At 37.9% G+C, this 19,356-nt stretch overlaps 1 protein-coding gene across 1 annotated transcript; it reads right to left on the bottom strand.

Annotated features, from left to right (window-relative positions):
- Positions 1-10,750: 10,750 nt before the first annotated feature.
- LOC131251525 (uncharacterized) lies at positions 10,751-18,971 on the bottom strand. The gene is made up of 8 exons (XM_058252282.1): positions 18,774-18,971; positions 17,794-17,861; positions 17,584-17,708; positions 13,156-13,213; positions 12,799-12,864; positions 12,642-12,722; positions 11,053-11,180; positions 10,751-10,892 (listed from the first exon to the last, which is right to left on the bottom strand). The coding sequence occupies exons 1-8, from the start codon at positions 18,856-18,858 to the stop codon at positions 10,853-10,855; spliced, it is 651 nt and encodes a 216-aa protein (XP_058108265.1). The 5' UTR covers positions 18,859-18,971; the 3' UTR covers positions 10,751-10,852.
- Positions 18,972-19,356: the final 385 nt, after the last annotated feature.

The following is a 19,356-nucleotide window of genomic DNA, read 5'->3' as shown; positions in this document are numbered from 1 at the left end:
TTCCAGCAACGGCTCAAAGACCGTCTTCACAGCGCACTTGTCGGCAAGTTCGTCCATCACAACCATTATATCAGGAAGGAATAGATGAGAAGAGGTGGTCATCATTGAGGATTGGAGGAAGGGAATGAGATTTTCAAAGAAGAGAAAGAATTTAAAGCTAGGAGATAAAGTGACTGCGAGAATGAAATTTGAAATTATGCTTATATTGGTCGAAGGAATCAAGCATTTATCAGGATATCATTACTATTTTGTTAAAATTAATATAAGTACATGTGTCAACATGGGGTTTCACCTGTGCCTCGATATACAATACCATTATATTTAAGAATTAGTTGAAGATAAAACTATCATGCAAGAATACATTCAAACTGAGAAGCAGCTTGTAGATATACTGACGAAGCCGCTCGACAATGTTAAGTTTTCAAATCTAAAGCATGATATTGGATTGTATATTGTTAATTAATTATTTTTTCTTTACATTTAATTTTATGTTTATTCGTAATTATGAAATGCATGAAAGGTAAAATGAAAAATAAAATATTAATAAAATTTAAAAAATTTAAATTTTTAAGATGTTTCGGCCAGCCGAGCAAATGCTTGGGCTAGCCGAAGATCGCGCTGGTTTGCTCAAAAGGGGAAAAACCTCACAATTTGTTTTCACTCCACATCTTCTTCCTCGATTAGCCGGTGTCCCATTTGACCAACCCATCAACCAAACTCTCTTATAAGTAATTTTATTTCAATTTCCTTCTAGATTTTGGTTGTCCGTCACTAGATGTGCTAGTTTAAGTAGTTCTTCATCAATTTGAAACCCTTTTCTTGTTGGGTTTTTCATCAAAATCTGATATACTTTCTTCCTTCCATTTTTCTTGTAATTTCTCGTGCATTTATAATAGAATGTCGGGCTAAAAAAATAGTACGTAAATCAAGATCCGGCTCATCTTCTAGATCCCACCCTCTTGGTGTACGGACCATACCTTCGCCGGAGGATGATCCAAAAATTATCCAAGATTTCCACACAAGGAACATTATCATTGAAAAAGTAGTAAATCTGGACCATATTACTCGTTTTGGTCTAGTTCCAATTCTTTCTGAGGTTGGATGGGAATGTATTTTTAATTGAGGTGGAACGACTTACTGGTCCGTAGTGTAACGTATGTATGCCTCTATTTGTGATATTTCTCTTGAGAATTTTTCTTTCTCTATTCAATTTGTAGAAGAAACATTCATGGTTACACCTTCTGTCATATATACCTTAATGGGTATAGACATTGCAGATGATGGAATTCCAATTACCACACTTTTAAAGAAAATGTCTAACTCTAAAAAGAAAACTATTATAAGAGCAGTAATGTCTGGTTTCAATGCTGAATAGTGATTTGTTGATGCCTTACCCTCAAACAAACTGTTTCATAAATATCGTGTCTTACATCACATCTTCACATCCAATGTGTATCGTAAAGCAGGGAATAAGACTGATCTTACTTCCTTTATGCTTAGAGTCTTCCATGCCGTTGTTTCGAGTATTTAGAACCCCTGTCGATGAAAAGAAGAAAGCTAAAAAGAAGTTCGTTTCGACGATTGATCATCATCGAGAAATTCAGAAGCCCTGAGGAACAAAATGTCAAAGGACGATAAGGAAGCAAAAGGGAAATTGACTATACTGACCTCGAAGTTTGGGTCAATTACCTAGAAAAGTAGGACGTTCCATATATCCTAAGAGTGGCCTTCTGACAAGGTTTGAAGATTGTTTCGGATGAAAATGTCCTTGTTCTTGTTTCAGAAGTTGTGCGGTTTTCTAAGGGATAAGAAGTTACGTCGTATTTAATGCTAAGAAAGTAATGTGTACGGAACCCTTTTTTTGTGCGTGGGCAAGGACCAAACTCATGGGGCCCACATTGATATATGTGTATAATCCATGCTGCCTATCCTTTTCGCCGCATCGTTTTAGGGCTATGGCCCAAATATCAGCCTAATCTAGAGCTCGTGTGGGTCACATAATAGAAAAAAATCACGACAATGGAAGCCACTATTGAAACTTTCCAGGCTCACTGTAATGTTTGTTAGAATTGGACATTGCACAAAAAAGACTTTTTGGGCCCACGCCGAGCTGGCTGACAAGGTGGACGAAACGGATCTCCCCATTGTTGGCCTTAGGTTATTGTACCAATGGCTATCTTATCATTTAGTAGTAAAGGAAGTGAACATATAATAACCGCGACCCACATAACATGAGAACCACGGCCCATATGGGCCCACATTGAAGTATGTGTATAATCCATGCCGCCCATCCTTTGCCGTGTCATTTTAGGGCTACGACCCATATAACATGACAACCACGACCCATTTCACATACGAACTACAACCCATAATAATAACTATACGATCCATGATAACCACGACCCATTTAACATGACAACCACAACTGATTTCACATGCAAACCACGACCCATGCTAATAACTACGATCCATGACAACCACGACCCATTTCACATGTGAACCACAACCCATGATAATAACTACGATCCATGAAAACCACGACCCATTTCACATGCGAACCACAACCCATGTTAATAACTACGATCCATGACAACCATGAACTATTTAACATGACAACCACGACCCATATAATATGACAACCACGACCCATTTTTGGTCATATCCACGACCCTTCCCTTCAAATTTAGCGCGACCGTTGGGCATCGGCATCACATGTTAATAACTATGATCAATGAAAACCACGACTGATTTAACATGACAACCACGACTCATTTAACATGACAACCACGACCCATATAATATGCGAACCACGACCAATATTACAATACAATAGGAAGAACAGTTCTCTTCAACGGGCACCAAGCGAGCTGAAAAACTCTATTGAAAATGTCTTATTTTAGCTTGATCAAAAACTTCGTTGAGAAGGTCAGGCTTAAACAAGACATTCTCAACAGAGTTTTTCAGCTCGCTGGGTGCCCATTGAAAAGAACTGTTCTTCCTATTGTATTGTAATTTTGGTCATAGTTGTCATGTTATATAGGTCGTGGTGGTTACGTTATATAGGTCGTGGTTGTTATGTTATATAGGTCGTGGTTGTCATGTTATATGGGTCGTAGTTGTTACGTTATATGGGTCGTGGTTGTCATCTAATATGGGTCAGCGACTCCATCGAAATTCTTAATAGAGTTTTTCAGCTTCCTGGGTCTCGTTGAATCTGAAGTGAATGGTTGTAGATCACTAATAAATGAAGAACGCAAGAGGGACTCGATGACTTCTTCGAATATATCCTCTCTTATTTTGATGGAAAGAGCAAAGAAATCCATGAATGCTTAAGGTGTTGCAATAAAGATTCTGGTTCGTGAAATGAAACCCAAGTACCACTTTTGTGGGTTGGTCAACCAATGGTTAAGGCGGTGATTCCGAAGGGTCACGCTGATTTCAAAGAGTCACGTTGAATCCGAAGGGTCGTGTTGATTCCCAAGGGATTTCGAAAAAGTAGCGATATTAATGCGATTTTCTGAAAAAGAATATGGTGCTGATTCCGAAGGGTCGCGCTGGATATGATGAACAATGGGTTGTGGTTGTCATCCATAATGGATCATGATTAGGAACCACCACCCAGTATGTATGACAACAATGACCCTGTCGTGTGATCATCGTTCACATGCACATTGGATCATGGTTTTTATCCACGTTGGATCACGGTTATCATCCAACGTTGGATCGTGGATCGGGGAAAAATAGAATTGCAACCATGACCCATAATACATGAGAACCATAACCCATGTTATATGGACCTTCTTAATAGAGGTTTTCAGCTCGTCGGGTGCCCATTGAAGAGAGCTATTTTTCATATTGTATTGTAATTATGGTCTTGGTTGTCATGTTATATGGGTCGTGGTTGTAACATTATATGGGTCGTTGTTTCCAATGGAGTCATGTTTGTTATGTTATATGGGTCGTAGTTTTCATGGGACATGGTTATTATGTTATATGGGTCGTGGTTGTCATGTTATATGGGTCGTGGTTGTCAGTTGATTTCCTATGGTGTATTCCACCTTAGATTTATATCTGTCTCATTTTTGGGATCAAGACCTAAAACAATCTGTAAAAAATAGATGAATGGTATTCTGACCAAAGTAGTGAGAGTGCAGCTTAGCTAGGTCAAGCCTTAAAATGATCTACAAAAAATAGATGAACGATTCTCATGTTATATGGGTCGTGGTTCTCGTGTTATATGGGTCTTGGTTGCCATTCCGTTTTTCCTGGATCCACGATCCAGCGTTGGATGATAACCACGATCTAACATGGATGAAAACCACGATCCAATGTCCATGTGAACGACAATCACATGACAGGGTCATTGTTGTCATACACACTGGGTCATAGTTCCTATCCACGATCCATTGTGGATGACAATCATGACCCATTGTTCGTCATATCCATGATCATTCCTTTCGGATTCAGCGCGACTCTTCAGAATCAGCGCCACATTCTTTTTTAAAAAATGTCATTAATATCGTTACTTTCCCGTAATCTATTGGGAATTAGTGCAACCCTTCGGAATCAGCACCTTGACCATTGGTTGACCAACTTATAAAAGTGGTACTTGGATTTCAAATTACTTCCACAAGTCAATCCGAACCAGAATTCTTATTGCAACAACTTAAGCATTCATGCATTTCTTTGCTCTTTCAATCAAAATAATGGGGGAGATAATCGAAAAAGCCATCGAGTCCCTCTCGTATTCTTCCTTTATTGGTGATCCCTTCTCTTTCCTCAGGGATGTTGACGATCTTCCTGAAGCTTAACGGCCTCCACATGAAATTCTGAAGACAATTTTCAAACTCTGGCAACTCGACAATTTCAATGAGCAATCAGCGAGCTGAAAAACTTTGTTGAAGAACAGTTCTCTTCGACGACATGACCCATATAACGTAATAACCACGACCTATATTACATGACAACCACGACCTACATAACATAACATGCAAGACCCATATAACGTAACAACCACGACCCATACAACATGACAACCACGACTAAAATTACAATACAATAGGAAGAACAGTTCTCTTCAATGGCACCTAGCAAGCTGAAAAACTCTGTTGAGAATGACTTGTTTAAGCCTGACCTTCTCAACGGAGTTTTTGATCGGGTTAAAATAAGACATTCTCAATGGAGTTTTTCAACTCCCTGGGTGCCCGTCAAAGAAAAATATACTTTGTATTATGTTGTAATTATGGTTGTGGTTGTCATGTTATATGGGTCGTGATTGTCATGTTAAATGGGTCGTGGTTGTCATGGATCGTAGTTATTAACATGTGGCACTAATTCCGAAGGGATGAACTGAGTCTGAAGGGAAGGGTCGTAGTTATTCACCAGTGATGATGAGAGTGAGGAGGATGATAATATCCCCATTTTTACTTAAGTGGAAGAAACTTGCAGTGTCTTGTGCCTCACTGAGCTTCTCTTCTGGTAGTGACTGTGTTATATTGGTCGTGGTTGTCATGTTATATGGATTGCAGTTGTCATGGATCGTTATTTTAATGTTATAGGGGTTAAGATTTTCATGTTATATGGGTCGTGGTTTGCATGGGTCATGGTTGCCATGTTGCATAGTTCGTAGTTGTCATGTTATATGGGTCGTGATTGTCATGTTATATGGGTTGTAGTTACCATATTATATGGATTGTGGTTGTCATGTTGCATGGATCGTGGTTGTTGTCTTCAATGTGTTCACTTCCTTTTCTACCAAACCATTGGTATCATAACTTAAGGCCCACAATGGGGTGATTTGATCCATCCACCCTATCGGCTAGCTCGCTGTGGGCCTAAAAAGTCCTGATTTAAGCAGTATCCACTTTTATCCACCTTGTCGGCTGATAATCGGCCTTACCCCTAAAATGACACGACAAAAAGTATGCATAGCATAGATTATGGACGGCGTGGATGCCTTACTCCTAAAATGACACGGCATGGATTATGGACGGCATAGATGCCTTACCCCTAAAATGACATGGCAAAAAGGATGGGCGGCATGGATTATGGACGGCATGGATAAAAAACATAAGTACCGAGCCGTCCATAATTCATGCCGTGTACTGCCCTATGCAAGGCCTAACTCGTTTGGCTCATAATCTTGTATCGTGGTTGTTCGGTTACATGAGTTGTGGTTGTGACGATATATGGATCATGGCTTGAAGGCTATTACGGATCATGGTTGTCATGTTATATGGGTCATGGTTTTATGTTACACGGGTCATGGTTGTCAGTTGATGTGGGTCGTGGTTATCATGTTACATGAGTCGTGGTTGTCATGGTACATGGATCGTGGTTGGCAACCACGTTCCACGCAGGATATAACAACGATCCATTGCTCATCATAACCACGACCCATGTGCATGAAAACCATGATCCATTGTGCATTTGAACCACGCCCCATTGTCCATGACAACCGGGACCATTTGTGCTTCATAACCACGACCCTTCGTACTAGCCTCAATGCATGGTCCACCCTTCAAGAAATCAAACCTCGACCATTGATAGTGACAACCACGAGCCTTCATGTTGTAAAACCATGACCCATACAATGGTTCATGGTTTACATGCATAATGGATCGTGGTTGTCATCCAGATGGATTGGATTTGCTATGGGCATATCTGTGGGCCCTAGTAGCTTTGTACAACAAGGGGTAAAGGAATATCTGTGTGCACAGTCAATCAGCCTCCCTCTATAGCATTGATTCATTTGACTGTTATAGCGTCCAGATGGCACATATATCATGGTACTGCACTCCCATGACTTGTCATATGATACATATATCATATGCACGATGTATCCATCTGACAACCACGACCCATTGTTCGTCATGGTACTGAGCGGTGTTATCTAACCACGATCCATTTTGGATGACAACCACGACCCATTGTTCGTCATATCCACGAGTACATGGGATAAACGATGTCTACGTATGTCATGTTATATGGGTCGTGGTTCTAATTTCCTGCTCCCAGATTGCATCACAACCACGACCCATATAACATGACAACTACGACCCATATATACATAAGATATTCGATATCTACATATGTCATGTACTAACTTTGATGGGTCGTGATCCATTACAACCGCGACCCATATAACAACACAACCACGACCCATTTAACATGATAACTACAATCCATGACAACCACGAGACATATAACATAACAACCATGACCCATAACTCATGACAACCACAACCCTTACCGCATTACAACCACCTGGGCCTATGCTACGATACAAATATCATTTGCACGACTATGATGTGACTTGCACTAACTTGGTGAGTACATGAGATATTTGATATCTATGTATGTCATGTTATATGTATCATGGTTTTGATTTTCTGCTCGTAGATTGCATCACAACCACGACCCATAGGTTAGAGAAAGGATCATACGCTGGTTGGTAACCAACTAGCGTATGATCCTTTCCTTATCTAGAGTCCTACCAATAATCTCCGTTTCATCAACCAAGGAACTAGTTTTCCTCTCCGCCATCGCCATCTTGCTATCTATGCTCTCTTCCAAATGAAAGTTAGACTTCTCACTACATATAGCATTGAGCCTTTTTCTAACATTTTTTAATCTACGCCCCATCTCAATGCCCAATTTAACATGAAAGCCCAGTTCATCGACTGTTTCATCGACATTAAGAGTAAGTAAGATAGAGTTGCATACCCGCTTTGTAAAAGGTGGGATTCTGCTCTCTTCATTGTCACGTCTGAGGGACTCGGCTTTGCACTGGTCCAGCAAGTCTTAAACGTCGTAGGCCACATCTTTGATCTTCTCCAGCCAGTCACTCAGAGCTTCTTCCTTTCTCTGTTTCCTCTTAGCATCACGAAGAACAACTTGAATGGCTTTGAATGCACTAGAAAGGTCTTGTAGCTCTTGGCGACAGGACAACATGGATCCTAGCTCGGATAGGAGGATGGAATTCGAGGAACCAAGAACCGATGGAACAAGTCCATCGGCCATGAGAAAAGAATTTAGAGACTGAAAGGAAGAAAGCTAAAAAGAAGTTTGTTCTGATGATAGATACTCGTCGGGAAATTCAGAACCAAAGGAAAAGTTCTTACATACTGACTTACAAACGAGGAAATGTCAAGCCCCGGATTGTGTAGTAACTCACTACGCTTAACGTGTTGGACACGGTAGAGGATTTGTGCAAATCCATAACTGTATAAGGATTTTTTGAGCTAGCTGTGCATGCCGTGTATGCTAGCTATGAGATTTTTCTAAGTTTAGTTTGCTAGCTAGGTGAAGATAAACGGTAGATATTTTTTGGATTCTTTTCTTTCTTTAGCTACCCCTACGATGAATCTAGACATGGATAAATTAGTCATTTCATAGAATAAGAAAGCCTATAAAAGGTAGCAGTGTAATACGTTTTCATTCATTCCAATACAGCAGCAATCTCTCTTCTTCTTCCAAAAGTTTCAATTTTTTTCTTTTTTGGTGGCTGCAGCCACACATCAGCAAGAAGCTGGGTTTTAGACCCAACATAGCGTACTAAGTAAACTCCGTGAGGTCCATCATGATTTATGTATTTTATCCGCTCCATCCATCCATTTTACTGGATAATTTTAGGTCTTGAGCCAAAAAACGAGGCATATCCAATGTTCAAATGGACCACACCACAGTAAACATTTGAATTGAACGTCTACTGTCCAAAAATTCTTGGAGGCCAATAAGTTTTAGATCAAGCCTGTATTTGTCTTTTCCCGTCATCCATGTCTGTATGATCTTATAAACAGGTCGGATGACAGATAAACATCAATTTGGGCCTAGAAAGGTTTCAACGGTGGAAATCATTATACCCACTGTTTCCGGTGGTACGATACACTTCATCTTTTGATACGCTTCAATTTTTAGCTCAAACCCTTAAATTAAATGGAAAAATGGATGAATGGTGTGGATAGACCGCATACATTCAAGGTGGGCCCAACTGAGTTTACTCGATACGATGAGAGCGTACAGAGTAACTCAGCACGCAATCCGATTTCGAAGAAAAGTCATGGGGAAGAAGGAAGCAGATCGGTGCAAAACAGCATGACAAATATCTACGAGATTTTTAAAATATCGTGATAATATCACAATAAATGCATTAATCGATAAATCTCAAAATATTTTAAAATATTGCATTTTTATCATGATATTAAGTAAAAGATTAATAAAAACATTAAGGAAATTGTTATAGAAACCTATGGTTAAATTTTAGATTTACTTATAAATTTTAAAAGATTTTTATTTTCTTCTAAAATTTTCAATAATATCTCGAGAAAATACTCAAGTTTTGAAAATCTCGTAGGGAAGGAGATTTGACACCATGGGGCAAAACGCTGGTAGCTGAGCTAATTATTAAATGATCAGATCACCGTACATGCAGCTCACACGCACTGAAACGGATTGGCTGGTGTACATCCCATCAGCTATAGAGCTGCTGCATTGGCGCCAGAGTAAGTTCCGTGGCTCTGATCATGAGGTATGTTTTATATCCAAACCGTCCATCCATTTTGCGAGCTCGTCTGAAGGCTTGAGACGAAAAATAAGACGGATTTAACTATCAAGTGGACCACACTACAAAAAGCAGTGTGGGATTGAACTGTCTACCATTGAAACTCTTTTTGGTTTTCAGAAGTTTTGGATTAATATGAAATTTGTTTTTCCTCTTTATTTGGGTCTTTATAACCTTATGGACAAATTGGATAGAAAATAAATGTTACTGTGGGCTGGCCCTGCGGATAGTTTAACCGTGAAAATTACTATATCCGCTACTATTTGTGGTGTGGTCCATATGATCTTAGGATATGATTCATTTTTGATATGATTCATTTTTTATATAATATTCTAAAATGATCTTTAAAAATATATTAACAGTGTAGATATAATAAATGCATCACTGTGGGGCCGGTGTAACTTCAATCTCCTTTGAACCGTCCGTACAACTCGGAGCCCGAGGCGCCTGTGCTCGTCCTGTCACGGCACGTACCTATAGTTGCTATATAGCTGATCTGTGGTACATCAGCCAATCCGCTTCCCAATGCACAACATCCTGGCCACTCTTCAGTTGGATCCTACCTTCAGTCGCCGTGTGTTAGAATTCAGTCTTTTATCACTCGACATGCACATTTTCATTCGAGATGCATCCTATAGTTTCGCGTGGCTTAGAATGACACTGCAACCATTGGGAGTTTAACCGGTGCTCGAAAGCGCCGCTAAAATCCCCTAAAAGCGCCGGTAATTTCAATACTTGCCCTAACCAAGCACCGATAAATGAGTATGTCGGGAAAAGTATTGTCGACACTAGGTGAGTTTTATTGGCACCTGTATGAGCGCCAATAATTGTAGTTTTTCCCGACGCAAATAAGCGCTGCTAAAAGTTGCTCCGAGCGCCGGTAGAAGTGGTTTCTGAACATTTTTTCTTAAGAAAAAGCGCCGTCAAAGTTTCTACACAAGCGCCACTAAAGCTTTTGTATAGATTTGGTAGGCCCTAGCATGCCAGTAATTTTTTTATTATTATATATAATTCAATCGAAACCTATATTTTGAAAATATTTGAAACATAAAAATGATGCCATACAAATAAAACTAAATATTAAACAAAATTTATATTACTAGACAATAAAAAAATATATATATTTATTACAATACATATCTTCAATTTGATGAGTTGGCTAAAAATTAATATTGTTAATTAATAACTAATACAGCGGATTTCCTTCACTTGAGGGTTATCTGGGGAGGCTTATGCCATACAAATATCCTGCAATTTGAATCCGAAGATCTGCTATGCAAATAAACTTCTTCAAAATGTTCTTGGGCATGATGTATGTGTAGCCTGTCTCCTGTAATCATGAATTACTCGCATAAGTTCAGTTTCCAGAACCTTTAAAGTTAAAAAGTGCATACAATGGAAAATAGTCATAATTATTTACCTTAATGTCCTCATTGTTTACATAAATATGATTGACTCCAAGATATAGATTCGTCGCTGAAATTGCTTACACACGCCAATCAGTTTTAGAACTAAATGTTGCTTGCTCATAGGGGCTTGTTGTGGTGACAATGAGTTCATCGCCATGCACAATTGCTGTCCTTATTGTGACTACTATAAGTTGGCTTGCTTCTTTCGCCTGCACATGAAGATTTGCTAAAGATTATTAGCCAAGTGAAACCGGCAAAGAAGCTTCTCAGCTTGCTAGCTTTTATTAAACACATCACCTGCTTCTCAATCTCCGTAATCTGTTGCCTATGTTGTGAAGGTGGAGTTATCTCAGCCCCCAGTATTATATCATGAATTTCAGACTGTGTCAGTGCCGAGGTGTTTATATTATTCTTCTTGGCATAATCTGAGAGTATAAGATCTCTCAGAGCAACCTCAACATGCATTGAAGGAGATATTAGCAACTCTCATATATGAAAATTAAGGTAGCAATCACCAGTTCTACTTCAAAATGCATCATGGTATATGATTTCACACCCTATAACAGCTATTGGGTCTATCAACACATGATAGACAATTGTATATTGCCTCATTGGGGTTAATTCCAATAGGGAGCTACAAGATTTGAAACGAGTAAATTTTCCTAAGTATGCATGTACACATTAGGGTATATAAGCATTCATGAATGTATGCATCTAACAGTCTGCGTGCATTTAATAGCATCTTTTTTTAATGTTCCAACCCTGTAAGGGGTGTGATCAATTTAATAGATAAGAAATACCTAGGTAGTGACAAATGAACAATATAATGATAAGGTGGTGCCTCTGATAATTTTAAGAGTATTGGATTTCTACTCAAACAACAAGACTTACGTCCAAGGCATAGTAAAGAATATGTGAAGTGGTACTTTTAGTGCCTCAGCCACATGCGTATGTCCTGAACAAGCATATATGAATAGGTCAGCAGATGAATTCCAGACTTAAATTGTGCATAAAAGAGAAATATTGACAATCTGTTGGTCCAAGAAAAAAATTATATAAGATATAAATCCACATTGAAAATGCTTCAGATTTAAAGAAGCGATTTCCTCACATTTGAAGCACTTGAATTGAGAAACAAAACATTAGAATTAACAATTTGCTTGGTAGTAAGAGACAACAATACCTGTACTATTACAATGATTGCAGCCACAATTTGTTTCCAAGCAAATGGGATTAGTTTCCACTTTTCTTTTTCTTTTTCTTTTTTTTTTTTTTAAAGTTCTTGTTTAGCAAACCATACTAACTGCAAATTCAGCTTACTAAAGTCCATACAAAAAAGGAAGACTTAATTAACTAAATTTCTAAAAGTTTTAGATGAAATGGATGGAGGTCATTAGTAGTAAAACAGTGGAAATCAGTAACAATTCCTTGATTTTTGGGAAATATAGCCATCAATCCAACCAAAAGAAAGCAAAGAAGTAAACATTTTTTGAGATTTCAGAAAATGAACAGTCATGTTGGATGCGAATATACTGTAATCAGAATGCTCTCCAACCAAAAAAGTAAGAGCCGCTAATAGCTTAACAACCAAAAAGTAAGAACATGATTAAAAGAAACTAAAAATCAATCAAAAGAAAGCAAAAAAGTAAACATTTTTTGAGATTTCACACCTTTGCTGCATGGGAAAATCCAGATTGATGAGCTGAATTTCTTGCTATCTCACAGAGATCACAAGCAGTGAGCTTCCATACCTGAAAACATATCACTCTTTAAGTGACCTGACCTTGGATGTTTGGACAAAAAAGCAGGAATTGAAATCAAATAAACCTGTGCAGCAAAACTATATTCCAGAAACAAGGAGTTGTTGCTCAATGGAGACATCGCCAATCCAATCTAAGAAATAAATGTAATAGATAAGCATTAATCACTTTCACAGAAAATGGGAATGGTGATTCAAATAACAGAACTATAAAACAGAGCTTATTAACATTTGTAGGATAATCACCTGTGCAAGCATATAACAAAATTATAAGGTACTTGATAACAAAAATAAAAATATACATATAAGGATGAACTGTCAACAATTATGTGTCAGGGGATCTTTTCAAAAGTTCTACTTATCAAGACAGTGCAAACAGAGAATGACAAAAAACACAATGTCTAATCAATGCTTCTATTACTTACACTTCCTTTCCCTCCAAAGCCTTTTCTGATTTTGACTTTTGAAAGGCTTCTAGCTGTTCTAAATTCTCAAATTACAAGATTATCAGAAAAAACAGTCAAGGTAAATTACCAAAGAAAAAGAAAATAAAAAAGGAAAAAAGAAAAGACGAGAAGAGTTGTACAAATGGAGGTAAACATGGATTCTTTGTTAGAACAAAAAATAGAGAGAAGTTGTACAAATGGAAGCAACTGACATGCAATGATTCTCTTCTTGCAATTGAACTACCCACCCCTTTTGCTATCATCAAACATGTGCGTGAATGTGGTAACATGTAAACAGGGGCCTGCAATAAAGAAACAACATCCATCATTACATGGCCATACTGCACTTGGTTGTAATTCTTACAATTTCATAAAACTCTTGTATCTATTTAAAATACAACCTTGTTCAAACTCAAATGAGAAACCCACAACATACAAACTCTTGTACCTCTTCTCAAATGTTTCAACCTACCTATCCTGAAAAACCAAACACATGGAGAAGAAAAACCTTGTCAGCATGATATCTGCAATGAAATAGTACTTCAATACAATCGCAATTAAGAAAACAACAATAAATCACAATTAATGGTCTAAATATTTGGTATGTCAGCATGCAATCGTACAGAACAAGTTCTTTAAGATTTTTGAGTTCATTTAACCAATTAGGAATGGCTGCATGTATATGGTATCCATACAATGACAACCTCTCTAAATTGATTAGCTTAGTTATGGCTCTTGGAATGCTACCTCTTGTATTCACATTGAATTTCAATTCAAGACCCACAAGTGAGGTTATATTCCCAGCAAACTCTGGGATTTCTCCATTTAGAAGACCATCTGTAGACAGATAAAGTAGCTTAATCCTACTAGAAATAGCCTCTCATGATTTAAGCAGAAGCATGTTTTAGGAAGAAAAATGGCAGCTTGAGTAGCGCAAGTATCTTGAAAAAGAAAAGGAGCATTTTCACCTGAAATCATGGATGGAGTTGTGACTCCATCCATGAAACAGCGCTGCTCATGATTTGAGCTGAAAGCATATGTTTCCCTTGAGGTTTCAAGTGATTTGAGTGGAAATAATCAATTTCCCACGAGGTTTTATCTGGCTAATTACTCCCATAGCTACAAAATTTAACTGAACATTGCTAAGCTGAACTGAATTTCAATACTCTTCTATCAGAATATCACTTTCCAAAGTATCAACCTTCTCTATTGGGATCACAAAGTAGGAGGCTTTGATGACATCCTTACTTGCCCCCCATGTAAATTCAAATCCGGGAAGCACAAACAATATCACCTAGTAGAAACTAATTGAGATTGATGAATACATGCTAGAGGATGGAAGCTAATAATATAAACCAAGCCTAGTACAAGGCATCTCGTAGGGAGGTAAAGAGAAGAACGTGAACTATACAATGTTTGACTAGACTAAACAACATTTGTTTGACAAGCAACAATACAGGCAGATTGATCTTCCTACAATCCAAGAGGTTCATCAAATGTGACTCATCTTGAATGAGCATATCCCAAATATCTCATCCATCAAAAAAAAAAAAAAAAAAAAAAAAAAAAAACACTATCATATGCTAGATAGTTTCTTTTTTTTTTTGTCACTGAATGTGAACCATTGGCTAAACCACCATTTCCATGTCACTAATTAGACTTCCAAAGCATCATCTGTCAATGATGGGCCCAACAAATGAACTTTCTAGGTCACCATAAGGGCCCCACCCATATAGTTTCTTGGCCAAGCAAAAAAAAGTTGTGTTCAGTGGGGCATCATAATTCTTTTGGGTGTGAAACGATGTCCGGCTGAGGACTTCAAAAAAAAAAAAAAAAAAAGTCCCATTTGAAAGCATTTTGAGTTAGCATTAAAATGATTCCTTGATAATGTGATCCCTCCATGATTCTAGGAAGTTGTTGCCAAAGTATGGTGGGTACAAGAATACAATGGGATTATAGTTTTGAGGTTTTTAACTGGCCTTCTAATTTGTTTAGAATTTGGTTAGGTCTTATTTTTATTTTATGCAAAAGTAGAAAAATGTGAGGGACTGCTTAGGTGAATTTTTTTAATGACTACAATTAGATTGTATGGATAGTTGGGATTTTTCCATACTTATACATGCTTGTAGAGCCTCCTTTGATAATAGTCGAACATAGAATTAGGCTTCTTCTTTTTTTTCTATTCTTAAGAGAGATTCTCTCCCTTTTGGAAGAGTGAATCTCAATTCTTGGTTCTGATGCTTAAGCAAATTAGTGGGGTGCTAATGCACATCATGGTATGGATCTGGCATTAAAAAAAAAAAAAAAAAAAATTATATGATCCAATGGTTTCATCCAAATGTGGAAGTTCATTTGCCTGATGAATGTGATCATTGCTCTGTTTTCAAAATGTTTGTAAATGCACAGCTAACAAATGGGTGGAGCTATCAAACCATGAAAATGCACATATGGGTGTGTAAAAAGATATTCAACATGCTTCAATACAAAGTTAATGCAGAAAGTCGAGTTTGTCTGACAGTGTCCCTGATTATGCATGTGCATGACCGAAGATCAATGTTGTTTGATGTTGGCCACAGTTGTAATGAAAGAGGAATCGTAATGCACAAGATTATATTGCTTCATGATAGTCGAAGGTTGGCCTGGATTTTGATTTTGAAAATTTGATTTTGTTGGCCTAGGCCCGACCCATTGCCAAGCTTTGTTAAAAGGAGAATATTACATAGGATAGATGCCATTCACATATGAAAACTATCTTAATATGCTTTAACCCAAAAATCACAAGCTACTTATTGAGAAGTCATGAATTACAAATAAAATCAATGTCAAACAGACTGCTGATCAGAAACTATCCTTAAGAGGAAAAGCAAACTGCCTAAAACAATGGAAGATCTACCATACCTCAATTCCAACATTATGCAAGGCTTTCACCATTTGTCAGAACTAGCATAGCGGCTCATTGGAGCAAAGAAATTTATGGTAGAATAACCCCATGAATTGATCTTGGAGATTATAGTGTTCCAGAAAAATCAGAAACAACAACAAATTTCTCAAATAAGCAAGAGGCCCTTTAGATTGTTTTCAGGTTTCCCTCAATCAAAAGTTCCTGAGTTTTTCACTAATGTGCTAAGACTGCTCAAAGGGAGAAAAAAAAAAGGAAGAAGAAGAAAATTCAACAAAACCAGTATACTTATTTAAGGCAACATCAGGCCATGTGATTTTGAGCTAACAACCATACAATGGTGAGTGCTAACCAGTGAATGAGTTGGATTCATGAATGAATGGCACTACTAAATTAGCATGCTTGTGAAATTTGGTGATTAGAATTTCTCCAAGGCTATCTTCCTACAATGGACCCACATACAAGTCTCCTATTCATATTCTCCATATAACAGAAGAGAGTGAGTTTCCTGCAACCCTTGTAACAGGGCTCCTTTGCATTGCCCCGAGGGCGTGCAGAATGAGAATTGATTAATGATAAACAGTTCTCTAGATTTTTGTTTATGAATGGGTGAATATTATTAGGGGGAAAAAAAAAAGCCAATTTGCAACAAGGCCCCATCTTTTGCCAATTTGTTCACCCATTCATTAGCAGACCATTATGTCGTTGACAACAGCAGTCAGTGATTCAGATAAGCCTTTTGCTTCTTCTTAGATGGGTGACAACGTCCAGTGATTTAGTAAGTCTTTTGCTTCTTCTAAGATGTTATTGAGAAATGCTTATGCCAACAAAAGGAAATTGTTTTTTAAACATACATGAAAGAAAAAATTTCCTACAGGGAATTGTTTTCACAGTCAGAATTGTCTAATCACCACTCTTCATTTTCTTGAAAATTTTCTCAACAGGTCCTACTGACTCTACAGTTGGCACATTTGTACATCTATTTCAACTTTTTAAAACAATGGTTCACACTATAGATGAGTCATAGCTCATAACCAAAAAGAAAAAAGAAAAAGAAAAAGAAGAATGAATGAATGAATGAATGAAAAGAAAATTAAAGGATGACTATGACCTCCAATTGGTGGCCAACATATGAACAGTTAAATGAGAAGTACTCAATTGCTTATTAAGTTGGGAAATGACCCCCTGGACATTTCAGAAACCTGCGATTACTGGGGAAATTGCTTATTAAGCAACAAATTAAGTATTAACTCAAACATATTTAGTGCTTAATAAGTGATTTTTAAGGATCACAAGTGCTCATTTCTTCAATGACAAATGGGCCCTAAATATTTGAAATAGGTGCAAACTTGATTTCTGCGGACTCCTTTGTTCAGGTTGTGAAAGTTACATTCTAAAATCCACTTGTAATACATGGAAGGATGCAACCATAAACAGACACACTCCAAGTTAGCAAACATACTAAGTACTTTAAGTAGTCCCTTACAAGTTAAGGGCAGTGTGCTTACTGTTTCTGAAGGGGAGACATTTCAACCCGGAGGATGTGCTCAATTTTTGGAGGCAAAGACTTCTCCACATCCTTGATAACTCTTCGAAGAATGTGAGGCCTCAATTCCTTGTGAAGATTAGCAAGCTAAAGAAAAACCCAGTAAACTTCAACTACATATGGAAACAGAATATACCACATGGAACTGAGAGTGCAAGGTAAGTGATAAAACCTCAATGTCATTAAAGGAGCTTAGATTCTTGTATTTTTCAACAAAATCATCTTTATTCTTGAATTTCTCTGGATCAAGGAAATGTAATAGAGCCTTATTACATAGCAACAACAAAGAGGTCAACTGACACAAATATTATTGCACACATTCAAGAAATCAAACAAGCACCAAGAAATGCACTAAACAGAAACATGACATATAATCTCTCCTTAAATAGCACTGGAAAAGTACTGCTCCAAATATAAGCAAGAAATGTAGAAAACAAAATGACTTGCAATTTAAGCAATCACATGGGAATACAAAATATGGACAAGTTTGGAAAAAAAAAAGCCTCAATAATAACAGAGCTTGAATCAATGATTGAACATAGATCCAAATGAGCAATGAATCATGCATGATAAACAAAAGTCGAGGAGTTTGCAATGGCTTCATACCATATAGATGGTTAACTGCTAAGTTCTATAGTCATTATAAATTGAAACCAAAAAAAAAAAAAAAAAAGAACTACTAGAAAAACCCAAACAAAATAGTGGCTCATCATCTCCTTCACCTTGTCTGCGATGGTATCAGCTGTGAGGGCTCTAATAATAAAAACACTGAAAAAGCCCTAATAATAAGTCCCAAAACAAAAAAACCCTAATCGAAAGCCTGACCTAAATGCCGATCCATCAGAAAACTCAAAACAAAAATCCATAATCAAAACCCTAATAATAATAAAAAAATCCCTACCAATCAGAACTGATGGTGGACGATTGTAGGTGGAGATGTGTTTGGTTGTTGATGATGAGGGACGGGCGGCCTCTTATGATGGTAGCGGCTTTCCAATGGAAGTTGGGCGGCCGTGCACTGACACATCCAAAACACCTCAAAGACCCTAAACCTGCCCCAATCAAGCCCTAAACCCCTAAAACCCAGCAAAATCAAGCAAAAAACCGATGAATCCACAGCCAAGATGTAACAGAAGATGAGGAAATCCTGACCTCGGACCTCATTCTCGAGGCGGTTGAGCTCAACCCTGACGGGGTCGGAGCCATGGAGGAGGTTGATAAGATCATCAACGTGCATGTGCGATTGAGGAACCCTTCCTGCGGCCCTTGAAGGAATCAGACGGCAGCAGAATCGACGGCCGGAATGCGTCGCATGAGGAGGATGGGATGGCGAGGAGATGGAGTCATGGCGTCTGCACTAAATCCACCATCAAAGATCCGATCTGGTTTCCATATGTTCATGAAAGATCAAAACCCTAGAAAACGAGAGAGAGAGAGAGAGAGAGAGAAAGAGAGAGAGAGTCGGGGCCGGTACGAGGAGAGAGTCAGGAGTTGGGAACGAAATGAGGGAGTAGGGTTTTTTTTAATTATTATTATATATCCAGTGAAATGCATGGGCACCGTTTTACATAGCACCGCTGAATGATGCACCCAGAGTGCCGAGTAAGCACGTTTTTGTTGTAGTGTGAGGAGCGGTAAATATAATAAAGAATATTATAATATGTATATATATATATATATATATATATATATATATGCTAAAAGAACACTTAAATATAAGGCAATCTTTTGACAC

Source organism: Magnolia sinica, chromosome 7 (assembly GCF_029962835.1).
Source record: "Magnolia sinica isolate HGM2019 chromosome 7, MsV1, whole genome shotgun sequence".
Lineage (NCBI taxonomy): Eukaryota > Viridiplantae > Streptophyta > Magnoliopsida > Magnoliales > Magnoliaceae > Magnolia > Magnolia sinica.
The sequence above is the reverse complement of the archived record's forward strand: the minus strand, read 5'-3'. Positions and strand labels throughout refer to the sequence as shown.